Below are 27,147 nucleotides of genomic sequence, written 5' to 3' on the forward strand. Positions count from 1 at the left end.
CGACTATTTCAGGGCTCCTCTCGTGCGCAACAGTGAGATGCAACCCACCTTGTCCCAGGTTTCCGACCGGTTTGCCAGCCATGATGGATGCACTCCTTAAATGATACAGATACCAGCAGCACTGCCTAGCAGAATGTTTCATAGCGAGAAAGGAATGCGAGGGCCATCTTGTCCGGCCCCGGAGTCGAATCCCGTCGGTTCATTGGACCATCTTCTGATATCAGCCGTAAATTGGACCCGAGGAATGTCTCGGCTCGCAGCACCCAACAACCATTGACCGGCTTCATATGAATGGTCCCCACACCTACCAAAGGGAGCGCTTTGGACATCGCCAAGCTGCCTCAATATATTAGTTAACATGCAGCAGAAGAGAGGCGAGGTTCCCCAGGAACCACCACCACCTTTTCGAAGTATACACGGGCGCCTTCGTATGCTGAACGAACTGACTTGTACTTCTGGAGGACCTCCTCCTTTCAAACCCTTACCGTTTCGGTGATATTGGTGACGCCTCAAAACGAGCGGCGTTGCGTAACCCGGCACTGGCTTTCCTCGCCAGATTCCATTGCGGCTAGCTCGCTCATCTCGACGTTACTTAGGCAAAAACTTACTTAGGCGGATTGGAGTTTCGAGTCTGGGGATGATCAACGCCATCGACGTTTGTGCGCTTTTTTTGCCCTTTTCCGCCAGGAGCAAACGGATCGTTCACGGGAGGAGCAAGGTTTAGTGGCGTCGTCTAACCAACAGATTCACGTATCCTCCACCTCCAGCTCGAGGTGATGGTGTGGGAGCAAGCGGCAGAATGTTTTGTGCTGCCGAAAAGAGACAAAAGTTTGCTCGAGGCGCATCAATCAATGATGGCGGTGATGGTGATGATTCCCAAAGAGATATCGGTCATGCCGAATTCGCTTGGCTCCTGGCCCCCTTGATTCGAACCATTGCGCCCTGACCCTATTTCCTTTGTTCTTCATGGTTCGTCCCATTCCCTTGCACACTCTCCCCTGCACTGATTGAGGAATTCTCGGAGACTTGTCTATCAGCAAATGCCGACCGAAACCTGCAAGGCTGAATCGATGGTGTTGTGCCCCTGAAACAGATACGCAAATATACCAGAACGAGCCTGTCAAATACCTTCCATATTGATGAAAGATCAATGTAGCTGAACACTCTGACCTTCTGTTTTGGTAGTCACCTGAGGCGCCGGAGCGGCTTTTAGCCACACCAGAGCAAGAGTAAGTCGACTGCCCCTTGTCGCTACATCACAGGACATCACAGGACCTGCGTGCACCCCTATACAGTAAGGGAGAGCAGATAGGGAAGAAAGGGAGGAGGAACATTTTAGTAACATATTAAACTGAATACTTCGTACCCGAGTATTCTTCCCTGCAAACCACGCGACGAAGTACGCCATCGACGACAGGGTACGAAGGTAGATTATCACATCAACTTAATCTCCAATCCAGATCCTACGAAGTTCGGATTGCAGGGGGTGGAAGCAGCGCCACCTTCCTACTAGTTCTTCCGCTCCTCGACAGGGTAGTACTGTGCGAGACGGGGGACATGACAGGGCTTATCCAGAGTGAGGATGTGCGTTTCCAGCCTCTGATATTATCAAGGACGATCTTACTTGGTAGGATATACAAGTAGGTGGCCGAAAGAGTTATCTCGACTGGTCTCCATCGTGCAACGAAAAGAGAAACAGCCAATATCGCCTCTATTTCGGTGTTTGTACGGTCAATCAGTCGGGACTGCCGCTATTCTGAATAACCACAGATCAGCAGACAAAGCTATTGTCGGAGAACAATCGCCTTCAATGTAATATCTGCCCTTGCATATACTAGTGTATGTCGACGGTGGGAGACGATCGCTCATTTGTTCCAGCTTCTATTGTGCGTAGCCATGCACCAGAACAACTGAGACTGTCGACCTTGTGTTTGGTGGGAAGGCCTGACTAGATGCCGTCCTCTTTGTTGTTTCCAGATGTCTATGGATACCGACTTATCTCTCCTACAGGCTCGGCACATATGCCGCGTCCAACTTTACACCGGAGCCGGTCCTAAGTCACAGATCCAGGTGTCTGGCTCCTCAGTATGCATTGCGTGGGTGGGATATTGGACTCTCCTCCGACTGCATTGCCGGCAGAAGCTCTCCGGCTGGAGGCAAGACGCAACATTTCTCGTGTTTCCGTGTTTTGCCGTGCCGCTTGATGAAAACCTACCATTCTTTCTTCTCGTTTTTCCTCTAAATTTCGTTCTTGGCACACATATTGCACATTCCAGGCAGTTGGTGTTGCAGACGCATTTTGCCGATTCGGGCTTGTCGATACTGCCGGGACGGCGAACATCAACTTTGACTCGTGTCTTCTCCCCGTGAAGTGGGTGTGCTGCCAGTTGTTCCCAACGACAATAGCAACTCGGCATTATCTGCCGCCAAGCCATTCCAGGCAATTGATCGTCAGGAATCATTGATCAACAGAAGCTCCTTGCTTGCAACTGCCGGGTTTGCGGTCTCAATCGACGAGTTGGGGGTCGTCGCTCACATCACAAGGGCGATCCCTGGAATGTTCGCCTTCACAGCTGGAGGTGTAAAAATACTGGTATACGGACCAGCCAATGATCCGGGAGAGCAAGCCCCGTGTGGATGTTCAAAACAAAGCGGGAGATTTGCAAGCTAACTGGAACGAACGTACAAGTAGCTTGCTCCCAACCAGTGCTCGAGCCCGAGTGACGATGAATGTGGAATGTGCACAGATCCTGCAGTGGACTTCGTACACAGAGCGAAGCTGAGCGTCGTGGACTGAGGTAAACCGGACCGTCCGTATCAAATGCGTCAAGTACGAGAGCATTTCGTCTTGTAAACTTTTTCCGTACTTCGTACACTACAATCCTAAAACACTCGGTCCCTCACTTTGCTCACATTGCCCATCTTGTGCGATCTTACCTGCAACCCCCCTTACCTCTCCTCCATTCACACTCGACTTGACGTGAAGACGAAAACGGCATAGTGCTGTGCCGAGATTCCTGACGCCTTGACACATCCTTCCCACATAGTCCCTGCCAAGTCCGAGCGAAGTCGACGAACAACTGCACTACACTTAACTTCATCCACCAATACAAGAACGAAGTAGTGTAGAGTCTTAGGCCCAGCCTGAGTCTCGAGGGCAGTATTGCCTTGTGGTGTCTAGCCTGCGCTAGCCTGTTTTCATGCCTAACCCCGTGATATAAACTACACACCACGACAAGTAGCCTAGTTTACACCGGATTATAGAGTTCAGTGCCTGCCTTGGTTGTTCTAGCGCTGGCTTTTCTGGCTCCCGGCTCGGAAGGCGGAAATGGTTAGTGGAGGAGACTTTGGAGAAATGATATGGCGAAGAACCGACTAAGTTGGCGCAAAAAGAATCACTTGCCAAAACCGTTCCGTGAGGAGCTAACTAACTCCTCGAGCTAGAGTTGGTGCAGCTAGATCAGTATGGACCATATTGACCACGGAACTACCTAAATTCGAAGAACCGAAATTGATTTACACCGGCTTGAGAGCCACTTGTGACTTCTCGGACCATTCAAGCCTCATGTTCTAGTGTATTTCCTCTACCCGGCCCTGCTGTGGCTGCAACATACCGAGGTCCAGCACATGGTGATGGCTTCACTTAACCGAAGAGCTTCACGCCCTTGGAAATATCGACAGAGCCCACACGGTGCCTCAACAATCGCTCGGCACACTTCGATCCCAGTGGCTGCCTCTCTACCAGATACTACGCCCAGGGTTTGAGATTGCTTGGGAAACGTGGAGAAACCCCGCCCACCCCCATCTCCGCTCTCCTCTATTTCGTAGAGCTAACCGCGCAGGTGGGTGAGTGTCCCCGGACCGGGTTGAACATCCAGATGTGTTCGAGGGACCCTCAACTTGGACACTGCGGAGTTTTAGAAAAGGATCCTACTCGCAATTGCTACTCAGACCCCATCAATCGATGTCACCGAACTGATACCCGCATGCTGCGTCTTCTTCCTTCATATTGGAGGCCAGTGCACAACTGAATAACCGGCCATCGTCTGTACGTCGTAATCTATTATCAATAGTATGATCCTCTTGGCGTCATACGTCTTTGGAGCAAGCCGGTCAGGTTAGGGGGCTTCCCAGAGAAAAGAAAACTTTGATGCCATTCGTATGAGAGGAGGATGGGACAAGACCGAAGGAGAGTGCGGTGGATCTTGTCCTACCCGTGACTCCGCAACAGATGGTTTTCGAACTCGCTCGATTCTTTCCATTTAGATCTTCTTTTGGAGAGGTCTTGTGTGTCAGAACGTTTGTTTGCTCTCTCAGGCTTTAAATGTTGCCTTCGACAGAGAGTAAGGTTGTGTGATTCCAACCCTTTGATACTAGCAGGCCCACGCCATCCGAATACTCAGAATCAGTAATAAACTGACACCCAATAGGTGCTATTGTCAGCCCGGCCATTTGAAGATCGAAGATTGTTTTATGCCCTCTTCCCTTCCGATTATCGTCCTTTCTGCCTTCGAGACTGCGGTGTTGTCATATTCCTCCTCAACCATAAAGAGAAGTGCAGGGTATTGTCTGCATGTCAGAGACATGACTCTCATTCTGTTTGGCTAGCATTTCCGGGAAGCTGGCTCATATCCTCCGCTCTGTGACCCTTTGTCAACCGCAATGAGTCCGGCCGGACCACCACGTTAAGATCTACGAGCCATACATTGGAGTCAGGCCTAATTGCCATGGAACAGAGAAGATGATTCCTGTCGTCCTCGCCATTCCATGTTACCATCGAACAGGTAGGCAGCGTTGACTACTTGTGCAACCAAAGAGCTTCGGCGGTCGACAAAGCCGCAAAGAGAGAAACTGGTTTAGGCGTCCAGGGGTAGTATATGAAGATAGAGATGCCCGTAAGAGTGTAGATGCCGTAGGAAATGCGAGTGGAAGGAAGTAATAGATGAAATCTATACACATCAGCGATGGCGTTTCTCGAGCTACTTGCTCCCCAACAGTACCCAGCTATAACACATCTCAACGGTTCTCTGTCGGAAAGGCTCTTTAAGCAACCCATCGACCGGGACTGGCTCCCCGCAACGACCATGGCGAAATCCAAGAAACGCCAGAGAAAGCGTTCCAACAGAGCAAAGAGAGGCTCCCCATACCCTTCCAATACGCAAAAGTCGAAACCAGGACAACCTAGCAGAAACCAAAAGTCATCACCGCCCCGTAAGCGCCAACGCGGACGTGACACTTCCAGCGAAGACACCGACGGTGATACCAACATGCCCTCTTCAAGCCCCAACAGAAGCTCAACAACATCCCCTGTCACCCGCTCCCCTCAGCCGCCATCTCCGACGACATCATCATCATCATCATCATCGTCATCACAACACCGCGAAGACTCCGCCCCAAGAGACTGCCCAACCTGCGAACTGATGCAGTCCCGCGCAGCGTCCCTCAGAGATACCCTCGCGGCGCTGGCTACCGCCCAAGCCGGCGCAATCGACCTTTGGGCCGGCCCGTCAGTGGTCGCGGCTGACCAGCCACAGGCACCCGTCCAGGAGAAGAAGGCCGCGGACTCTATGGATTGGCAGCAGGACTGTGCTCTCCCCGTACGGATCGTGACGGATGTGCCTGAGTTGAGATGTTATCCGCGTGAGATTGTACGGTGGCCGGAGGTTCCGTCGAGCCTTTCTTAATTCGAAGGCTTTAGGGATAATAACAGAGAACTAAGTGTGAACAATATATGGGACCAGGACGAGGTTGGGTCATAGTTGGACTGGAGGTCTAGGGTGGGTGGTGTTAGAGGATAAGGTTACCTCGTTGCGCATATGGAACGGGCGGACAACTTTCTAGGAGCCTTCTCAATAAGTTAAACTGTGCTAGGCAATAGATTCTCATCGGCATGACACAAGACCTTAGTTCGTAGCGGTAGAATCGGTCAGCAAAGGACCTCCGAAGGCGCCTGTACAGCGTGAAGCGTCACAACCCTCCCATCGTCACCTACAATACGGTCAACGATGACGAGGACATCACTCTCTCTCCGCCGCGTCAGGCTCTTCAATGACCGCTCTGAACCGAGTCAAAGTGGTGTTCCACCCCGAATTCCTCAACTCCCCCAGCCGAAGAACTCGACCTGTAGGATTGCCAGCCGTCGATTAGGAGGGGTTCGGTTCTCGGGGGTATAGCCATAGAGGTGAGAATAGTCTCTCACAATCTGCCCAGAGTAAAGATGGGGGCGACTGGGCTATATGAAGCACGAGAGCAATAGGGCCTGGACAAAGAGATGAAAACTTCACTATGGCACAATTCGCAACCTCTGACATCTGCCAATCATCAGTTGAAGAGTACTATGGATGCCCTGGGAACCGTCAAGTATAAGTTTTACATCAGCAGTAGAGACCAACGATGCAACGAACGATGCGTAGAGGGAATCTACAACCAAAAAATGCAAGGAAATAGGACAGGCGATAAAAAGAGAAAAAAAAAAGAAAAAGCCAAAAGAGCCAATATCAGTTCACCCCAACGCCGTAGCCTGTAGTTCCAACCATGGTACCTCAACATTTTGCTCGACCTCCATTCTCAACCCGCACACCTCGAATCACGGATGTAAGCAACAAAACCCGGGAGCCATACGAGACCCGCTCACGTTGCCGACACCCGCGATGTGAGAGGCTATCCACTGACAGCTTAATAACGGAGATACTCAAACACGACCATGGCATGGCCACGCTCGTACGCCTCTGCATTGTTTGTATTAGTCTTGTTCGTCCAGCGACACCGTGTTCCGGGAGGGGTACTTACCGAGACTGATCTGCTCCTTGGGCTTGAACTTCAAAGCCCTCATCTCCTCAACAACTTGCGCGTACACCTGAGCGGGAGGCGCCGTGGAGTCGATACAGTTGGCCTTGATACTGAGGAGGACCTTTCCGCCGACCTTGAGGAAGCATCCAGCGTTCTCAGCGATGATACGGGCAGGATCGGGCTGGGCGACATCGCAGAAGATGACATCTACCATGCCGTCAACGAAGAGGCGGTAAGAAGCAGGCTTTCGGGCATCCTCAACGATGGGGTTGACGTTGTGGCGCTTTTGGCACATGGTAATAAGATCACGGCCACTGCGGCGAGAGAACTCGACAGCATAGACACGACCCGTAGGGCCGACAATATCCGAAACGTGCGAAACGGTGGTTCCTGACGCAGCACCGAGGTACAGGACCTTGCTTCCGGGCTGGATATAGAGCGTATCGATACCGGCAAGAATGGCAGCGGCGATCTTGGAACGGAAGGGGTTCCATAGGCGGTACTCGATCTTAGTCGTTGTGGTGGAGCCGTCCTCGTTGGTTTCTGTATCGTTGACCTCAACCTTCTTCTCGCCGTAGACGCTGACACCGGGGGCGAAGCTGCGGGTAGCGAGGTCGTCCTGCTTTCCTCGAGAGATGAACACACCGGGGTGACGATGCCGTTCCTAAGAGCCGCCGCTTGTTAGTGATAGTCGTGGGGGAATGACGACGAGACACTGGTAAGGATGATACGAACAATGATAGCCTTCTGGCCACCCTTCGTGCCGCCAGGCTTGCCTCCCCTAGCACCACCGCGGGCGCCGCCTCGACCCCGCGGACCACCCCTTCCACCGGGGCCACCACGTCCACCGCCACCTCGTCCGCCACGGAATCCACCGGCACCACCGCCTCCTATTCAGTCTCGATGTTAGATACACCATAATCTAATAGAACTAGGCATCTACAGTGGCAGAGCCCAGGGTGGGCCATGGACCTGAAATCTGAAAGGGCAGTCAAAGATGATCACATACCTCTGCCACCACGGGGAGCACCACCACCTCGACCGCCGCCTCCACGAGCGCCAGCACGTCCTCCTCTAAATCCCGGGGCCATGTTTGAATATGCACAAAAGATCACTAGGCTTCAGGGTATCGCAAATTTCAAGCCTGCCGAAAAGAGATCTCCAAGACGAGGAAATCGGCGAAGCTTCAGAGACTGCTGAGATACTGTGACAAAAAAACAACGGTTCGCTGCTAAATTCTCAAGTTGAGTAAAGCTGAACGAGGACGACGAGCCGGTTCCACAACCAGTGTTGTAACTGGAAAATTCGAGGGGATCTCGAAAAGATTAAAGATGGCTGGAGGTCACTTTCTGGGGCGAGTCCCTAGAAATTTTTTTTTTTTTTTTTTTTCTTTTCGTAGCTCCCTTCACCTTGGAAAATTTTCGGCCTGCTTTGAAGGGCTGGACTGTAACTGCACTGCATGCAGGGGGGGACCTTGCAGGCAATTGAGGCCCCTGATTGGTAGAACATTATAGTTCACCCGATGAATTTCCGCTCATGGTTCTGGGTCGTAAATCACGTGCCAGTCCAAGCTATACAGACGACCTTCATCTTGCCTTACATCTCATCAGCTCTTGGCCGGTGACATGAGATGAAAACAGTTCAACACATTCAATAGTATTTCATTTTCCTGCAAAGCTAGATTGCCGAAGGGAGCCTATTAGGAATCTTTGGAAACTCGCCGTCATTAACTGTCGGCGCGTTGGTGACAAGGTTCATATACTCGGAGTCAAGAAGCCGGGCTTCTTGACTCGTCTGTCGTCGTCTCTAAGACCTCGGTGGGGGAGAGTAACCGGTCCCGCTCCGCATGTGGGCGTGATGGGTGGACAAACGATAGAAGCCTTGAAGGTAACGCCGAATAGCCAACTAAAAAATCTACACGGAGGGACGTGAAGGCGATATTTCAAATCCGTAAGCGAGCGGGCTCCTAGCAATACACCAACATTGGGAAATTGACTACCAGTCAGGCACGCAAGATTATTCGCATCACAGGACATAGACCATAAACACCAGAGTAGTTTAGCACAATGTGCTCGGTACTGACTCCGAAATGAAATCCTTACCTCAATTGTTCCTCAAAAGAGCCTTCAAGATAAGATCTTAGATCTGACTCGTGGAGAATCACGAGAATCCCCAATCACTGAGAAGTGGGGACAGTATCACGATGGTGGGGTCGTGGAAGTGACGACAGAGGAATCGAGTTCCCTCTGAGACCTAAACTAGTTTACGTGAGCCCAAGACCGGCATTGGGGTCACTGTATGCGGTTGATGCCAGCTGGCGGAGGACAACAGCTACCCCACGTGATATTTGGAGTCCAAGACTCGGGACCAGGAGATCAAGCAAACCACTCTTATTTTGAAGCACAGAGTGAAATCTGATGAAATTACTCTCAAATATTGGAATTAAGAAACATATTTGAATCGCAACCCAATAATTATTGACGAGAACCCTATCGGTGAAAACTTACGAGGAAGAAACAAAACTGTGTCATTGCGTTTGCATCTCTCTGATAAATTCTTAGCAGGCCTTTCTTTTGCGTGGGGCAAATTTCTTTCCCAAGGTCCTTCCCAAAGGGGTCACAACCCTAAGCCCTTCGCCTTAGCCAATCAAATAACACGTCCTTGCCATCCCCAACATCGAGAAGTATCCTAGGAACATCGTCAATTTTTCGAATTTCTTCATACATCCAACCAGACTTTCGACACAGCAGCAATCGACTCCATCACCAAACGTCAAGATGGTAAGTGTCCCTAATTTGAATGAGGAGGATTATCCAGTACCTATGTCGATTATTTTTTTCCTCGTCAACGTGGATTACCCGTCCTGCGACCATATTTCGACGAAATTTTCGATGGCATTCAAGACGACAGCCATGATCACGGAAAGGCTGACTTTGGGCATATAGGTTCGATACGCAGCCCACGAGATCCAGCCCGCCAAGTCGGCCCGCGCCCGCGGCTCCTACCTCCGCGTCTCCTTCAAGAACACCAGGGAAACTGCCCAGGCCATCAACGGATGGAAGTTGCAGCGTGCTGTTGCTTTCCTTGAGAACGTCGTCGAGAAGAAGGAGGCTGTTCCTTTCCGCCGATTCTGCGGCAGCATTGGCCGAACTGCGCAAGGTAAATATTTGCTTTCGGAAGCCCGGTTCTACTTCGCAAAACAAATGCTGTCAAAAGTGTTATGCCGAGTTTTGAATGCCGAAGACTCGAAATGTTTGGGCTTCGGGATGAGGGTCGGGTTGGTACTCTCTAATGGATCTTACGCTGACCGGCTCTCCCCCAATGCAGGAAAGCAGTTCGGTGTCACCCGTGCCCGATGGCCCGTTAAGTCCGCCCAGTTCCTTCTCGGCCTCCTAAAGAACGCCGAATCCAACGCCGACGCCAAGGGTCTCGACTCCAGCAACTTGGTCGTCAAGCACATCCAGGTCAACCAGGCCCCCAAGCAGCGAAGGCGCACCTACCGCGCTCACGGTCGTGTACGTTGATGATGTCCCCCTGCCGAGCGCAGCTGTGGGCGGATCTATCGTGGTATTTTGTGTGCTAATTCTGATATCTGTCTAGATCAACCCCTACATGTCGAGCCCCTGCCATATCGAACTCATCCTCACCGAGGGCGACGAGGCCGTTGAGAAGTCGGATGCTGTTGTTGCGCACGGAGAGAGGCTCAACTCGAGGCAGCGTGGTGTCCGCGTCCGAAAGGCGCTCACCGCGGCGTAGGGAAAAAATAGGGTGTTTGAAAAGTGAGGGTTGGCGTGACTAGAGATTGGCCACGGCTTTTTATTTTGTTACTGGTGTACGGTTGAGCATGGCATTCAGGGAAACGGCTTCCTCGCAAAAACCTCAATAAAATGTTGATATGACCACCAAGCTGGCATGGCCAGTTCGTGAGTGAGTCGGGTATTTTTCCGGCGATGGGTGTTGTTTTCTTACCGGTGTCGTATGTCCGTCCAACAACACGATGGCGAACGCTAAACAAGGGCGCTGGGAGGATCAGTCTAGATTCGCGTCTCGATATCTCAACATAATATCCATTGGTTGTTTCAGATCGAGAATGAGTTATGTCTTCATGTCCAAGCTCCTTTCTGATGTGGAATCTCAGGACAATACTGCGGATACGTTTCAGAGCCGAGATTTCTAGGCCATTCCGTCTTTGTATCGAGATACCCGAGTGCCATCTTGGTTTCGACAGGAGGGTAATTTGCTGGCATACTCATTCTATCCAGTAAGTTGTGTTGCTGATTGACATCGAAGTCTCGCATTGACCTACGATCCTCAGTACCCTCCGGCTTGTTTGTTTATATTGTTCCCGTCTAAAGATGTCCATTCCCTTCAAGACGCAAGCACGTCATATGAATACTCCAAGAGTTGTCTGAAATGTCGACAAGTCAACTCTAGGGACTATTAACTCAAGAATGTAACATGGGGAGTGTGTTGTGGCTGGTCCCATTGACCGGGCAAGAAGAGGGAGGGGAGGATAACCAGCAAGCAGATTTAACTCTCACACCAAACAACCCTCACTTGTGTCACTTATGTTAGTTCATGGTTATAATGGAATAATGGAACTTGTTCACGGCCTTCTGAGGAAGGTTCGGATCTTTACGACTCCAGGTGGCCACTTCCATCAGAGCTCTCCAGCCAAAATAGGAAAGAAAAGCACCTTACAGCAGATATCTGATCTGCTCTTTCTTCCTCCACCGAGAATCTCTCAGTCATGGCTCCTCTGGCTCTCTGCTCTGGCCTTGCCTATTGCTTTCTGCTTCTTCTTCAATGTATCCATTTTCATTACATTCGTATTCCACCCATCCATTCTCATCATCAATCGTCACCAGTGTTAGGAATATCCTTAATTCAGTTGAATATTGGATTGTTTCTTTCTATCCTTTTTGCCTGCTAAAGAGCAGATTTATCTTTTCAATCCTTCAGGGACCTGCAGGATTTGAAGTCTGTGGACGCCCGACAATTCGTTCTTCGAGGTAATGAACCTACTATCCTATCCTTCTCAGGTCCCTGGCAGCTAGCAGGTGGAATGCTACATACACCTCTAGTCCTTGGTCTGGATCTCATTGATGCTAACTTCTTTTTCTCTTGTCTATTACAGCATTTCCCACATCACATCAAGTGAACCAGGAGTATCCATCGTCCTCATGCTCATCTGTAGCTGTAGCAGATCAGATGTTGAATTTTTTTAAAGCTGCACACCCCCGAGCCCCCAACACTCCCCAAGCTTTTGATGGAAAGGGCAAGGGTAAGATTGAGATGCCAGGTAAGGTTTCTATCTCTTCGTGTGGTCCCATTTTCTATTCGGTCTACCTAAGTTAGCCATCTTAATGGATATCCGCACAGCCTCCTCTATACTGTCACTCTAGATAGACTAACTGAGGAGCTGCAGGATACTTTTCTGTTTCGTGGCCCTCTGATGAGGTTCCCATTGAAGTATTCAACCAAATCATCCAGTACTTAACTCTCGATGACCTCAAGAGCCTCCGTCTCGTCAACCGGGAGTTCGAAAAGAAAACTGCCTCGAACTTCTTTCATACATTTACCCTTTATCCCTGTGACCCAAAGAGTCAGCCTTTCCTAGACAAGGCTTCAGACTTATTTGAGAGGTCTGGCCCTTCCTTTTATCGTCTTGCATTTTCTCTGGACTTGTATGAGAACATGCTTGACCCCCCGCCACCTAAAACGATCAAGGACACCCGCTACCCTCAAATCGAACGCCTCGAGCAGATGATGGGAAGGACCAGTGTCTTTACTCAATGTTTGTCCAACCTCCACGGGCTAGACGAGCTCATAGTATTCTGCGACTCCGGTTTAGGGCGACTTATGGGACCTGAAAGAAGTTGGATAGTTTTTTGCACCCCGGCAGTCGATCGTTTTCCTCACCTTCACTGTCGCCCAGTGGGCCTCCCGACCAGGAGTGAACGGCCAGCGCCTCGCCCGACCCCCATTCAAACGTTGCCTCTGACTTCTTTCTGGGACAGGCCCCCCGATTCTAGCATAAGCGTCCGGGGTGCTCTCCAAGCCTGGGGATTCCCCAGGTTTAGTCTCCTCGATCAACCGCGCAGCACCATTGTCCCCGCATCCTTGTCAAACCTGCAAAAAGAGGTGTTACTCGAATTTGGATTGGTTCAGGAAGCATTTCTTCGCTCTCTAAGCTCTGCTATTGTTAAGATCCGGCAACGGGATGGGGGTGGTTTCCGTAACCTGTCGATTTTGAGGCTCGCAAAGATATCCAGCGGCCATTTGAGACTCCTCTGTGATGATAGCTTTTGGGGGAGCTTACCGCAGTTGGACACCGTGCACCTCGGAGTGGTGCCAGAATGGAGACGCATGTCCCTCACGGAGCAGGCCGGTGTGAATGAGGAGCAGGCCACGCCATCTACGTCAGCGGATACCGTGTTCGAGTTGCTTAGCGTTATCTCTAAGCAGAAGAGGATCTCCGTTCTGTTCTTCGAGTGGCTCTGTGGGGGTGAGTCCGGCCCCGGCAGCCAACGAAACCGGTTTATCCTGCCCGCACCCTTCACGCGGCATGCGGAACAGCATTTAGATCCCAGGATCACATTTACCTCCGGCGCTCTTATCGAGTTACCATACATCCGATACCTTTCCCTGAAAAACTGCTGGTCTACTCCCCATACTTTCCTTTATGTCATTCAAGCCATGGCACGTCAGAGCTTGGCCGATTTGAAGCTTGAGAGCGTCTCTCTCACGGGACTGCCCCACTGGAAGCCACCCGACTTGCCTGTGGCTGAAAGAGAAATAGGCCAACATCATAGATCCTCTCCGTTCTGGAATTTGGGACAACCAATCCAGAACTTTGGGTTCCAGGAGCCGGTCGACCAAGATCCTCCGCGGGATGAGGCTTTGGTCAGGCCGAATCTCCTCACGTGGTCCGGTATAATTAACGTCCTCAGTGCTGGTCGTCGAAACCCAGCCTGGATTCCTTGGCCAAATCCGCCCAGTGACGAGATGGACCCGTCCGTTAAGTATCTCCCCTATACTGAAGACCTTCCTACTGTGCAGAGAATGGAGTTGGTATCGTGCGGATATGCGGCTCTCGATAATGAGCTCGTGGGCATACTTCCCGGCTCCGAAACCCTTCTCATGACTTACTGGTGGAGCTCTAGTGATTACCACTTGGTTCATCCTCACTTCACCGAGGTACTATCGGGAGAGGAGCACAAGTACGAGGACATGCAAAACAATGCGGACGATCTCCTGGGCTACATTTTCCCAGTCATCCACCCCAGAGAAATACGGATCCTAAAGCGAGGTTTCGGCCTCCAGGTCGATGGGGAGTACACCCCCTCTAAAGCCCGTTTAGCCATGTTAAACGGTACTTCCGTGCCTAGATACCATCGCTTCGGCGGCGTGATCTCCAAGCGACATTCGTGAGAGAACAAGATAGCCATCCGTCACCATGGGCATACGCCCATTTCCTTCCCAAGAATTGTTGCAGGGCAAGTAATCCTCATGTTCTTTCGAATTCCTCTGGGGCAATTGAGGCCTACTAAGGATGGCCTTTACATTTAATTGATCCCAAAAGAGAGTCGGGTTGTGGGATGGGGAGAGGAAAAGAGAGAGGAAAAGAGAGAGGAAAAGAGAAAGGTGCCAGGCCGGAGGCTGCTATTCGGAATAGGAGATTTCTCGCCCATGTGCGCGGTTTCATTTCACGGAATGGGGAAAACGTAACGCCCACGTTTTCTTTTGCCCTCTATAAGATACTAATGCCGTAAAGGTTCATCAAATTCGTGTCATGCTACCTGTATTCAAGCTGTGTAGGTGTGTCTCATGCCAAAATTACTATACATTGCGGTCTACTTCCAAGACGGTGGTGATAGCCCATCAATGTTGAAGAAGCCAAGAAAATTAAATGGCCCATTTCGTGGGTAAAAATTTAAGTAAGAGTACCGGTGGATTCAAGTTTGACCAAATCCTCTCCTACGGCCCACATTCCTAATATTATCGGGCCAGATGGCAAGCGCTCGATCAATGATTCTTCCTGGTCCCGGATTTTAGAGCTTTGAGTCCGGCTTCGCGGCTTCGGCACCCTCAGGTGCACTAGCAGGCTCAAGAGCCTGCTCATGTTCGGCTGCTGGTTCGGCAGGCGCCGCAGCAGCAGGTGCCTCGGCCTCGGCCTCTGCAGGCTCCGACGTGGCAGCGCGTTCGGTGATCCAGTCGGTGACGTCCTTGAAGAAGTCAAACTTACACGGGTCGGCGTGCAGCTGATGAGCACAGCCATCATACACCTTAAACGTGGCGTCCTCCACGTGCGCTTTCTGCGCGTCGAACCAGTGCTGGCTCGATTCGAAGGCCGATGTCTGGTCCTTCGTTCCGTGGGCTAGCCACACGCTCTTGACGACGGGGAGGAGGTTATATTTGCCCGAGGAGAGGTCGAGAGTGCGGTCGAGGAGACCGGAGAGGCCCTCGAGGGTTCCGGTGTCGTGGCAGAGCTTGTCCTCGGCGAGACTCTTCTGGACGGCCGGGTCGTGAGCGAGCTTCTCGGGCGCGATGCGATGCATCATGGTGAACCTCGGGAAGATCTTCCCCACAGCGCGTCCGAGGACGATTTTAATCTTCGAAGGTTCCTCTCCAGCCGCGAAGCCCAAGAACGGGGCCTCAACCAACCATCCACGGACCTTGGCCACTACATCCTCGTGCTCGGGAGAAGACGCCAGGGCGAGTGCCTCGCCGCCTCCCATAGACGAGCCGAAGACGAAGACGGGCTCCTCGGAGGGGAGCTTGGAGGAGATGAAGGCGGCGATGTCGGCGAGGACTTGCGCGGTCGGGCCAGTGAGACCCTTGTCGGAGGGCTTGGCGACGCTTTTACCCCATCCGCGCTGGTCGAAGGCGAATGTCTGGATGGAGTGGGCGGAGAGGTGGCGGAAGAGTTCTTCGTAGCGGCCGACGTGGTCGCTGAAGCCGTGGATGAAGATGAGTTTGGCTTTGATGGGGCCGGAGGGCTACACGACAGCTGGCTTAGCGGGGGGAGGCGGTGATTTAAGAGTCGAATGCGACACGATATGGCATGACAGAAGGGGGCCCTTGAGAGAAGTAGCGACGAGTCTTACCGAAAATGTCTTTGTGTAGAGGCTCACGTCGCCGATTTTGAATGTTCCCTCGACCTCGGTTGCCATTGTCGCTGGTGATGGAGCTGAAGCTTCGATGAGAGTAAAGTAATAATAGTGCGAGTGTTGACTGGAGATGGAAACACACAGGAATAGCCAAAAACTACCAATCTCTACAAATTTGCACAACAACACAAACGATATCCGCAAATGCGTCGAGAAAAGCTTCCTATTTTTAAGAGGACTCTTTGGATTGTCTCACTTGGGGAATGATCCGTTACTGATGAGGAGGTTGAGGGTGGAGAGCTATGGACAATAAAGGACGAAATCGAGCTTGGATCCGGCCTCCGTGCGTTGACATGTGATTGATGGACCTTGCCGCTTTAAGTTGTGGACTTGAGCGATGAAGATTGCCTGTCAAATCCCCTGTCCCATTTCCACGCCTACTTCGTACATCTCCTGTAGGTGTTTAACGAACTCTCTATTCAAGATTGAAATCTATCAGCCGGGCCCCCCCAGTCGCCTTTTACCTATCATTGATGATGATACACGTGGAACTCTAGAAAAATAAAAAAATAAAAATAAAAATAAATAGTTTCCCGAGGAAATGCTGGGGCCTAGTATGTCGCCTCCCTCGGCCCACCGGTCCAAATCCCCTCATGCCTTCGATGCCGTCGAATGCTTCCCCGAGGGAAACTAAATGGACCCGAGGTCGCGATCCTCGTTGTTGAGTGGAGTTATTGTAAAAGAAAAAGGATATCGGCTTGAAAAGCCCTGAAGCGAATAAGGACACGGTGGAAGTTGTAGTAGTAAAGCGAACGAAACATGTCAATGAGACAAGCGGTGGCTAGCCAGATCGGGTTCCGGCGATCTTGGATCTCTGTCCATGACGTAGCTCGCGGACTGTTTGGCCGCTAGCCCATCACCTTTGCTTCTCCTCGCTGGTCGAGCCTGACTGTGACGACTGGCTCTGTAGCGCTGCTTCCGCCTCCGGCTCCTCTTCAAGCTGGGCCTCCGCCTCCGCTTCCTCGAGATCTTGTTCGATCACGTCATCCTCAGTGATGCGAGCGACCGATTCGTGGTCGCGATTCTCGGTCGGCTCGCCGCCGCTCATCTGCCATTCCATAAGCTTGCTGAAGGCACTCTCTGGGTCGGCCGATAGATCGGCGTAGCTTCCGATTTCCGCTACTTTGCCCTCACTAGAGAGCACGATGATCTGGTCCGACCGCTTAATAGTAGAAAGACGATGCGCAATGGAAATGGTCGTGTTCCGGCCCTTGAGCAGGGAGACGAGAGCTGCATTGACGAGTGTTTCCGATTCGGCATCTAGCGCCGACGTGGCTTCGTCGAGGATCAGGATATCTGGGTTCTTGATGAGCGCCCGCGCAATGGCGATGCGCTGCTTTTGTCCGCCAGACAGCTGGCTTCCCCTAGCTCCAACCTGGGTCTCCAACCCATCCGGAAGGTCGCTGATGAAGGTACAGTTGGCTTTTCGAGCTGCCATGATAATCTCGAACCTCGATGCGTCGGGTTTGGCGTAGGCAATGTTCTCCGCGATGGTGCCCGAGAATAGTACTGGCTCCTGCGATACCACGCCAATGCGTCGCCGAAGGGACCGTATGTTCATTTTCGACACATCTACGTCGTTTATGGTGATCGAACCGCCCGTAGGGTTGTAAAATCGAAGCAAAAGAGATGCCACCGTCGACTTGCCGCCTCCAGATGGGCCGACCACGCAAACGTTGCTGCCCGAAGGGATTTCGAAACTGATGCCGTTGAAAATCGATACCGCCGGTCGGGTGGGATATGCAAAGTGAACGTCGTTAAATTTGATAGTCCCCCGCGCAGACGGGACCTTGAGGCCTATCGTTTGCGGTATCGTCGGCTTCCGGTCTTGGAGTTCGAAAAGACGGCTGGCAGCACCGACTCCCTTCATGAGCTCCGAGAAGAACTGAGTCAGGTTGCTCACGCTGCCACCAGCAAACGCAGTGTACATCATAAATGACGTGAGATGACCGACCGAAAGTGCACCGCTATGCACCAGGTTACCGCCGACCACGAGCATTGCGAGAATCGCCATGTTGCCTACCCAGCCCGTCGTGGCAAAGAATGTCGCATAGATCTTGGATTCCCTGAGGCCGAGGCTGAAGATCTTCTTCACCTGCTTGTTGTACCTTGCAACTTCCTGGATTTCGCCAACGAATGCCTGACTCGTGCGGACATTGCCCAATCGTTCCTCGCCAATCTTGGATAGCGTTCCGACATTCTTCTGAATCGCTCGGCTTACGTTTCGAATCGCTTTGCCGTAGATCCATCCGCCAAAGGCAACCGGGGGCCCGATAACCAAGAGAACTGCAGAAAGCTGAGGGCTTAACCAGACCATAGCGGAAAAGGCGGCAATCCCAGACAAGAGAGCTCGGAGTCCGTCGCTCACGTTCTGAGTAATCGATTTTGCCACGATAACGCAGTCGGCTCCGAGTCGTGAGATTAAATCTCCCACCCGGTTGGCGTCGTAAAACTCGGCATCCTGGACATACGTGCGTCGGTAAAGCTGCGACCTCAATCTGGCTACGACGCGCTCGCCAATGATGCGCAGTAGTATAATTCTCGCAAAATTAGCAGCAGCACCGAGGGTCAAAAGGCCCCCGAGGCCGAAAAAAAACTGAGTCAACGTAAAGCCAAACAGTCGCGGGTTCTCCTCAGTACTCTTGGTGACTAGATCAAGAACCTGCCCAACAATGTAGGGAATAGAGAGGGTGACGCATGATGAGACTGCGAGGAAGCCGACGGCGATGGCAAGAAGCTTTATCTCCGGTCGAGCGATTCCAAGCAGCCGCACTATTTCATTCGGAGCGGGCTTCCCTGGAGTTTTGCCCTCCTTCGACAGTCTCGCGCTGAGGTTAACGTGCGCGGCTTTAGCGGCCCTTTCACTCTTGGTGAATGCGTACTCGTGCTGTTCCTCCGTGTCTTCCTCGGCATTCGGAAATGGTTCTCGCGTGGCGTTTTCGGTTTTGTGGTTTGGTGACCGGGCATTCGTAACTTCGTCTCTCGATTTAAACTGAACTCGACAGGTTGAAAATAGTCTCTCGGAAAGCCGAGGTATCGGTGCGGGAGCTCGGAGACCAACATGGAAGAGTCTCGCCCCGGTTGGCGCGCTAGTTTGTGTGCGGGTAACGGATTGGCATTGATCGAGAGCTCTCGGGTCTGAGCTAAAACTTCTGCGGTTAGGGAGCCATTTGATGTTGTTGCTGAGGCTCGGTGCCTCAAGTGTTGCGGCCGGCCGAGTCAATCGTAAGAGTGGAGTGCCCGCTGTAATCTGTTGAGCTGTTCCCGAGGGGACCCAGGGAAGCACCCGGGATAGAGGTCTGAAAGCCATGCTGCTAGGACGTATTGTAGAAATGTAGCTCGACTTTCATGGGAAGAACATAAAAGCGCCTATTAACGGTGAGTGGCACCGTCACGAAGGCGCTCCCATATTCTCATTTGCTTTTTAGTCTTGGAGCTTCGAGGATATGCGCGCTGCAGAATTGGGAAGGGAAAGGAAGTATTCGGGGCGCCGGATTAAATTTTGAAAAAATGCCGTCATCGGAGATTCTGTCATGGAGAAGAGATGAGTTAATGCCGGGAACTTGAGATCCGCCTGGGAATGCACGTGACTACTAACTTTGTCCTGAGTGGGCCTCACCAAAACTGGTCTTGCAGGCTGTTACACAGTACAAGCGGGACAGACAAGGGAGACTCAAAATTGACGTATGACGGGGTAGTAATAGTACGAAGTACTTGGCTAGCTAGGTCTGAGAAAGGGAGCAAAGGCCTTCACGAGTTGATAGAGAGAGGCAGCAAAGATGTGATACAGACACGGCTATTTCAAGTTTTCCGCACTACCATTGATTCGCTCTCACCCAGCTGTATTGGAGAGGCTGCAGATATCCCCGTACATTCCCCGCCCAAGACCATGGAATGAATGGTTCACTTTCCAGTCTACTTCATGGGCCGGCGTTGTCTTTGCGCAACATTTCCGCCACATCCGCGTCGATCTCCTCGTCGCCACCGAGATCGGGGAAGTCATCGCCATCTAGCCTCCTTCGCTTATTCGAGCCATTAGTTGCCAACGGCAGAGACTGATACTGAGATGCGAGATGCGAAAGCATCTCGATGCCGGGAGCCACGCCGTGCTGGAATCCAGGGCCTTGGTGGGCCGACGGGGACGCGAAATCCGACGCACCTTCGGGGAGCTCGGGTTCGTCTTTGACTGAGGGCGGTGTAAGAGCTTCCACTTCTGGTCGGTCAGGCTCGGGTGGAGTATGTGAGGCAGGACGGTCACCGGCAGGAGATATCCCAGAGTCTCCAGAGGTGCTGAGACCCCGCATGATGCTTGTTTCCACCTCCTGCTTCTTTTGCTCGATTTCCCTTTTACGTCCTCCCAGCTCCTGGAGTTGCTTCTCCTCGGACGCAAGCGTAGCCTTGCTGGCGTCGAGGAGCTTTTCCAACTCTTCGATGAGGCCCTTTCTAGCCTTAACCGATTCCGCGACAGCGCCTTCGGCGGACGCTAGAACCTTCAGCAACCCATTAAGTCGTGCCGCATAGACTGGCGCCGAAGGAGGCGGTGCAGACGGATCGGTAAGTTTGAGATAGTCTTGGTTTGCCGTGGCAAACGCCGTCTTGGCTGGCGATTGGTGCTTCACGCTGCCCTGGTAGTGAGTGACCAGATTGCTTAGCTCGGATGGAACAACTGCTGCCACAGACGCAGCTGAACCAAATGGAGACGGACCGCCAAAAGCGTTTGCACCCTTCAGCTTATCCAAGTCTACAATCACGGTTAGTGGAGGAGTGAAGACAAAGACGCTCGGGACAAAAACCGGCAAACAAACCTGCGATTCTGGCATCTATGGCCTCCTGAATTGCATCTTCGAAAACGCGGCGATCCCTCCAAACGTCGATAACTCTCTTAATCTTGCCTTGGACCTCGCTCGGGGCCCCCTTGTAAGCTATGGCAATAGCCTCTGGAAGGACAGGAGAAAAGGCCTCGATGAAGTCCATTTTATTCCTAATCTTAGATTGCTGTGCAAGTTCTACAATAGACCAATGTCAGCTGTTTTGTATTCATCAGAGCCGCGTAGGATAAAGGCATAGTTCGAGATCTGGCAAGGACCTGGACGTTTCCTTGCATAAAACAAAAAAAAAAAAAAAAAAAAGCATACTTACCATTGGCCAGGTAGACCAGACTCAACCTTTTTGTGCTTGAGGAAGACTTCAAGCGATTGAACCATAGCTCGACAGTGCGGGTCGCATGTCTCCTACATCACTTGTGAGCAGGCTGTCATCAGCTGCTATTGAGGTAGGCTAATGGGTTCCTTACCGGTGGAATAGAATCCATTGTGCAGAAGAAGATATGCTATCGTGGCTCTCATTGACGGCACTGAGCTTAGCTAGCACAGCATCATCATTGTATGCCATGGTCAAGGAGGTCTAATCTTAGGACTCAGGGAGCTGTAGATCGAAATGTATGCTTGGTCTGAAATGTAATTGAGAGAAATGCTGCGAGCTTGTTCCTTGGATCTTGGTCGAGCTGGTTGGTTGATGTGGAGACTGAAAATTATCAATCTCTCAAATGCTCTTCTGAGGCTCAGCTGCACCTTCCAAGAAGCTGTTGATAGGACTTGGGTCCTGCAGAGTAGCTCTTCACTTGTAGTAGCTGCTTTCCAATGTCAGAAGCTATTTAGTTGTTCTTAGAAGCGAAATCATATATGACATAAGGCTTTGGTGCAGTTTTATGTATGGAATTGCTGGATAATCATCAAACAAACACTTCTCAGGAATAGCCTCTCAAGGGAAGAATGAACGACAGAGTCTATATTTGAAGCTCTGATAATAATAATCGAAGACCAGATCACCTTTGTAGCCCCGGTTACCAAAGCAAAGCTCCCCAAAAAGCCAGCAGCTGCAGAGACAATCCAGTCAGCAAATAGCAGAACCGGAAAGCTGCTGTGGTGGAGCCTATACTGTGTGAGGTAGTGTAACACTGTAAACAAGTACAAAGCTACTGAGTCCTTTCTCCTTATCACGTGCAACACATTTCGTTCAGTGGTCATCAATCATTCTTCAGGGAACACTGCAGAGCAGAGTCTGGACCTTGGTACGTACCTTCCAGATCAAAGAGTAATATTTGGACCCCCCCTGTACAAGGCACCTGTAAGGTCGCTAAGGATAATGAAGGAGCAGCCACCTATGGGGGAAGCAGCATCATCGCAACATTCCAACATTTGCTACCTACCTGGTCTGAACCTTCCTCAATATCATCCCCTAATCCTCCCCTAACCTACCACTGCCCCTCCCTGAATATCTCCAGGTTGAAGAAACGTCTTCCATTTTTGGGCCCAGCCGTTTTCTATTTTCGATAGTGTTTACCAGACTTGATCACCCCCAAAAGCCAAAGTCATCTCAACCGGTACAAACGATACGATCAAGATGGCTGACAGATTCCCATCCCTCGAGGAGTTCGATTCTGGCGGTTCGTCGACTCAAATATCTTATATCCGCAGTTGTTCGAAGACCGTGCTTCCTAACATACTATTTGGCAGTTCAAACCGACATCAGGGCCGCCGTTGAAGACCCCTCCGCCGACGACTTCCTTGCTCGAGAGAAGGCTCTGCTCGGCGATGATGCCGACTTGTTTACGACAACCCAAGATGCTGCAGCCGTTTCAGGCGATGTAGGCGGCGACCTTCTTGGCGGAGAGGATAATGCGCAGTCGACATTCGAGTCACAGTTCCCCGACATCACGACTGTGCAGCAGGTTAGACCCCTAGCGGCTACCAGAGCTTAATGTCTGATTATCCTAACTAACCCGTGATGGATCAGGTTGGCCCGTCCGTAACTTACAATTCCGGCTTTGCCGCCTATGCCGAGGAGAAAGATGAGGATGAACCCGAAGTTGTCAAGGAGTGGAGGGAGCGACGTAACGCCGCCATCACCAAACGCGCCGAGCAGTTTGCGGCCCAGCGAGAGGAGACCATAACAGAGGCCAGGCAGAATATCGATGACTTCTACGACCATTACAACACCAAGAAGGAGAAGGGCATTGCGCAGACACGCAGGGAGGCTGAGCAGTTCCTTGCTAATCGCGAAGATACCGTGTCGGGCGGTACCAGCTGGGACCGTATTGCGAAGCTTGTCGATATCAGCGGCAAGGGTGTCAAGGGTGGAGCCGCCGGCTCTGGAAAGGAGAGGTTCCGTGAGCTGTTGGTTAGTCTACGGAAAGATGAGAAGGCTCCCGGAGCTAGTGGCATCTAGATCTTATGCGAAGGAGGCCGTGTCCACGGCCGATTGACATAGTCTTCTTACCTTGTCACGAATGGGCAGACTGCCGGTCCCCGGCGTTCTACCCAATGGACAACTGTATTTTAGAAAAAGGATGATGATTCCCGACCCTCCCAGATGGGTTAGGAGGCGGCATTTGATATGATCGGCGTACACAAGCAGTCCAGGAATTCCAATCGATTCACATGACCAAATGGAGCCGTAACACATGGATAATATATTGCGGGACCAACGGATCCCCAAAATATGGTAATCTATTGAGTATATTGAACAGTACCTCACGCATCTACTCGTCCTCAAGGCGGCCCTTGTGCATCTATGACTAATAATGCATTGTCTCTAAGTCAAGAAGAGCACTTATTTGTTGCTGAACCAGGTGTTGTATCCGGCAACCTTTCGGCCCATAGCGTACATGGTCGCTAGGCACACAGCTCGTCAACAAACTACATTCTTTTGACGGTCGAGGGACAGATACTCACCTCCGACAGTGCCCCATAGGAGGACGAGATAAGGGGTCATGTACCATCGGCTTCTGGGGTTCTATAATGCAGCAAGTTAGTCACGCCATGGCCCAATTGACGTGCTATGAAGGCTAGATTCGGGGGGTCGAGGGGGTCAATGAGGTCGGAGACGGTGGGTGGGAATTGGCTCACGATCTTCCAGATTCGGTTGTGCTGCGCGTACGCCGTCTGGTACACGCGCTGCAGCTCGGTCACGTTGTTCTTGCGATTGACGAAGCTATAAAAAGGAAGAAAGGCTGTCAGCAGGCGAGCGATGTGGTCGACCCGTGAAAGGTCATGAAGGGCTCGATAGCCGAGGGCCAAAACCTCGCAACGGTGAATTGAACTCGGGGCGGATTCGTTGACGACGAGGCGGCAGCTGTCCCAGCGCTACGGAAACTTTGCGTACCTCATTTTGAATAATTGATCCTGGAGAATCTAAGGGTCGGGATCTCTTGTTCCAACAAGTCGAGGGTTGATGGTGAGGTCTTTGGGTGGAATGTTTGAACTTTTATTGGGTCACAGCATTGGTGTATTTGAAGAGTCTCTCAAGATCAGACCACGCAGAGTCCGAGTGGGTACCGGGAGTGATGACTCAGCAACCCGAACGACTTTGGACCGCGGAGGTTCATGGATGGTTGAATTGACGTGACAATCTTACGAAGTTGAGCGTCTCCATCACGCTGATTGGCGCTATTCGACGATCCATGCTAAGGCTGTGGACTCTTAAGGATTGAGGATTCGAACTCGAGGTTTCGATAACAGCTCGTGGGCTTGAACAATCCAGAAGTTTTGATTTGATCATAGTGATTTTTGATATAAAGACCTCATTACCCTATTTCTAGATATCTTCAGGATGAGTTCGGGCGTTGAGGTCAAGAGTGTTGCATGTGTCGATGCACATCACTCCATAACGTGACCTATTAGTGACCCGATGAAGACGCAAAATGTAATCTAAAAATATGTAGTCGAAAATGTGTACGAGCTGTTGTTTTGCCTCCGAATCCATAGGTGATCATTATGTCTCTAATAAAAAGTAATACAAGGCCTTTGCCAACCGCATACATCCATCGAACGCCAGGAACTGTAGTGCTACCGAAGCCGAAGATTTGAAAAAAAATACATCATACAATCCCGATGCTGTGAGGCATTCAATATCAAGTGAAGGGTCCCCATTCTAAATGGGCACTACCTCGCCTCTCCGTTATCTGCAGGCGGCGGTGGTGGGGGTTCGCCATGCCGCTTTGGTTTTACCATGAGTAAGATAAACAGGCCGGCAACAATTATTATGAGTAAAAGGATAATCTTCCGCTTCGTTGTTTTCTTCTGATACCCCGCGGCAACTGTGAGCTCCTTCTCCGCATCTTTGAGATCTGTCGCCATACGCTCAACATTATAGTCAATTCTATCCAGCATCGTGCCCTGGTCGATAATCATCGTTTGGAGATCGCGGAATAGGTCTGAGAGCTCGATAATGCCCTGCGCAATGTCCTCGATCTCCCGCTCGCGCTGGAGAATAACGGCGTCGTTGGAGTGGAGCATCTTTTGCCGTGAGGTAGTTTGCAATGTCGATTGAGAATAAGATTTATCTGCATCGGACTCTAGGAGAGAAGGATCGTTATAATGAGATGAGGACAGGGGCGTTGATGCGCGATCGGAAGGGCCCGGTGACACCATGCCACTGATACCACGAAGCTCTGTTCAGCAAGGTTAGATTAATTTTGTCATGAAACCAAATACTGAAACGAAAGGGTAAAATGATACTCTTCAGATAGGCGCTTTGTTTCTTCCGGAAGCCAGCGCTAGCTTCCTGAACCCTTGTTGCCAGTGATATCTGTATATTCTTTGCCATCATCTCCTCAGCTCGGGTTAACGTCCCTTGTTGCTTAGATTCTCGGACCATCTGCTCAACTCGCTGGATAAGGTTGTGGCATTGGTGGAACCCCTTCGTTATCTCCTGAGTGAGCCTCTCGATTTCGCCCTCCTCTGCCTTCTTCGTCTCATCGTCGTTGAAGGCTGGTAGGATGTGTTTCTGGTGCAGTCGTTCCAGGTGTTGACTCTTTTTTGCTACGCTCGCCAATATCTCCGTGATGTCATCTCCTATATCTGCCCACCTCGGTGGTAGGAGGTCCATCTCAATCACCGCATCGCCGTCATCTTCAAAAGCACCAGCAGAGAGTAAACCTCTCCGGTCTTCTGATGAATAGCTCGTACCAGGGAAGTTATCACCAAGGGTATTGTTAATCGCGATCCCCGGCCCGTATTTTATGCGCTTCTTCGGATGATGGGCGTATGACTGGCGGTAAGATATATAGCTATTAAAAAAAAAGTGAATTAGGAGGGCTCTCACCAGAAGAGATGGATTCGGGAAGCCTACAGATTGGTGCGGTCTCGCCACATGGCGGACACAAATGATCGTTCCGAAGGGTTGGATAGACGGGAAAGTGCTTGGATTCCCAGGGAAAACTGGAAATGGTCGCTGCCGTCCACTCCGGGGCGAGGGAGGGAGCCAACTCCGGGTAGGCGATGCGACTCTTGGAAGGATCCGGTTGGTAGTTGAAGTAGGTTTCGGTCGGTACGGCGGTAGTCCGGGCATGAAGTAGACGCTAGCTACGCGGGACTCGAGCGCATATTCAAAAGAAATATCGATGGGGTCGACGAACAGCCGGGCAGATTAACCAGGGGAGAAGCTTCTGCACCTCGAGCCGCTTCGAGCTCGCGCTGGCTTGGAGTGTATCCTCAAGCCTCACAAGCGCGAGAGGCTGTGACGGGAATAAGTATCCTAGATAATGACGTCTCGGTAACGAGGTGTGGCCGGCTCTAATTGTCTTCAGGTTTGATATTGAGGCGGTCCGGGTCTTGCTTTGTGCGATGGCTCACGCTGAGCTTTGCGATTTGAATTGTTGGCTTGAAGGGAAGTGGATTCGAGGTCCGATTAATCGGGAGGCATCCATCAATTAAGGACAGCTCTCGTTACCTCTAGGTTTTCGGTGTATATGTACAATGCAAGCCAGAACAAAGACTCTTCGGTAAATGAATGAAACAACGTACTAGTACTTTGCAGATTACATGTAATTTTCTTGGCACGCCAAGGAGAGACACCTGGGCGCCTTTAATATCACATGACCTTCTGAAGTCGCTAATAGGAGCACTGTTGCCTGCTCATTTTCTGCCGTGTTCATCAGTATAATTGCCTCTAGAATTGATTGATTGACATGCTAGAATGATTGATCAATTGAGGGTTCCAGTGGAAGATGGTGTACATTCCTCAACCTGCATTGTACCCGGAGAGAGAACCGGGGCCTCCTGAGGCTCCAGGGATCCAGCGAAGGTTTACTTCGTACCGAGCTCTTCATTGATCTTTTTTTGGACTGTACCCATTGCTGGCTGGCGGACAGACCAGGCTCTAGGAAGCTGGACCCCCCAACCCC

The 27,147-nt window shown here is 51.3% G+C and overlaps 8 protein-coding genes and 2 pseudogenes across 8 annotated transcripts; 4 read left to right on the forward strand and 6 right to left on the reverse strand.

Moving 5' to 3' along the window:
• Positions 1 to 5,084: 5,084 nt before the first annotated feature.
• On the forward strand, positions 5,085 to 6,052 carry SAPIO_CDS0551 (uncharacterized protein; the record flags this gene model as incomplete). The annotated part of the gene is made up of 2 exons (XM_016783304.1): positions 5,085 to 5,640; positions 5,931 to 6,052. The coding sequence occupies 2 exons, from the start codon at positions 5,085 to 5,087 to the stop codon at positions 6,050 to 6,052; spliced, it is 678 nt and encodes a 225-aa protein (XP_016646504.1).
• Positions 6,053 to 6,675: 623 nt separating this feature from the next.
• SAPIO_CDS0552 (uncharacterized protein) lies at positions 6,676 to 7,880 on the reverse strand (the record flags this gene model as incomplete). The annotated part of the gene is made up of 4 exons (XM_016783305.1): positions 6,676 to 6,728; positions 6,790 to 7,453; positions 7,525 to 7,679; positions 7,799 to 7,880. The coding sequence occupies 4 exons, from the start codon at positions 7,878 to 7,880 to the stop codon at positions 6,676 to 6,678; spliced, it is 954 nt and encodes a 317-aa protein (XP_016646505.1).
• Positions 7,881 to 9,566: 1,686 nt separating this feature from the next.
• Positions 9,567 to 10,545, forward strand: SAPIO_CDS0553 (uncharacterized protein; the record flags this gene model as incomplete). Its single annotated transcript, XM_016783306.1, has 4 exons — positions 9,567 to 9,569; positions 9,735 to 9,948; positions 10,117 to 10,304; positions 10,390 to 10,545. 4 exons carry the CDS (start codon positions 9,567 to 9,569, stop codon positions 10,543 to 10,545), a joined length of 561 nt encoding a protein of 186 aa, XP_016646506.1.
• Positions 10,546 to 12,486: 1,941 nt separating this feature from the next.
• On the forward strand, positions 12,487 to 14,223 carry SAPIO_CDS0554 (uncharacterized protein; the record flags this gene model as incomplete). The annotated part of the gene is made up of 2 exons (XM_016783307.1): positions 12,487 to 12,586; positions 12,728 to 14,223. The coding sequence occupies 2 exons, from the start codon at positions 12,487 to 12,489 to the stop codon at positions 14,221 to 14,223; spliced, it is 1,596 nt and encodes a 531-aa protein (XP_016646507.1).
• Positions 14,224 to 14,843: 620 nt separating this feature from the next.
• SAPIO_CDS0555 (putative Alpha/beta hydrolase) lies at positions 14,844 to 15,965 on the reverse strand (the record flags this gene model as incomplete). Its single annotated transcript, XM_016783308.1, has 2 exons — positions 14,844 to 15,791; positions 15,900 to 15,965. 2 exons carry the CDS (start codon positions 15,963 to 15,965, stop codon positions 14,844 to 14,846), a joined length of 1,014 nt encoding a protein of 337 aa, XP_016646508.1.
• An 853-nt stretch (positions 15,966 to 16,818) lies between these two features.
• Positions 16,819 to 19,272, reverse strand: SAPIO_CDS0556 (annotated as a pseudogene; the record flags this gene model as incomplete).
• Positions 19,273 to 19,882: 610 nt separating this feature from the next.
• Positions 19,883 to 21,353, reverse strand: SAPIO_CDS0557 (Duf618 domain protein; the record flags this gene model as incomplete). Its single annotated transcript, XM_016783309.1, has 4 exons — positions 19,883 to 20,703; positions 20,768 to 20,968; positions 21,102 to 21,193; positions 21,256 to 21,353. The coding sequence occupies 4 exons, from the start codon at positions 21,351 to 21,353 to the stop codon at positions 19,883 to 19,885; spliced, it is 1,212 nt and encodes a 403-aa protein (XP_016646509.1).
• A 1,011-nt stretch (positions 21,354 to 22,364) lies between these two features.
• On the forward strand, positions 22,365 to 23,189 carry SAPIO_CDS0558 (Clathrin light chain; the record flags this gene model as incomplete). The annotated part of the gene is made up of 3 exons (XM_016783310.1): positions 22,365 to 22,407; positions 22,478 to 22,692; positions 22,758 to 23,189. The coding sequence occupies 3 exons, from the start codon at positions 22,365 to 22,367 to the stop codon at positions 23,187 to 23,189; spliced, it is 690 nt and encodes a 229-aa protein (XP_016646510.1).
• A 384-nt stretch (positions 23,190 to 23,573) lies between these two features.
• SAPIO_CDS0559 (uncharacterized protein) lies at positions 23,574 to 24,130 on the reverse strand (the record flags this gene model as incomplete). The annotated part of the gene is made up of 4 exons (XM_016783311.1): positions 23,574 to 23,635; positions 23,696 to 23,756; positions 23,870 to 23,954; positions 24,126 to 24,130. 4 exons carry the CDS (start codon positions 24,128 to 24,130, stop codon positions 23,574 to 23,576), a joined length of 213 nt encoding a protein of 70 aa, XP_016646511.1.
• A 774-nt stretch (positions 24,131 to 24,904) lies between these two features.
• On the reverse strand, positions 24,905 to 25,258 carry SAPIO_CDS0560 (annotated as a pseudogene; the record flags this gene model as incomplete).
• Positions 25,259 to 27,147: the final 1,889 nt, after the last annotated feature.

The sequence above is a fragment of the Scedosporium apiospermum genome (genome assembly GCF_000732125.1).
Source record: "Scedosporium apiospermum strain IHEM 14462 chromosome Unknown SEQ_SAPIO_0022, whole genome shotgun sequence".
NCBI lineage: Eukaryota > Fungi > Ascomycota > Sordariomycetes > Microascales > Microascaceae > Scedosporium > Scedosporium apiospermum.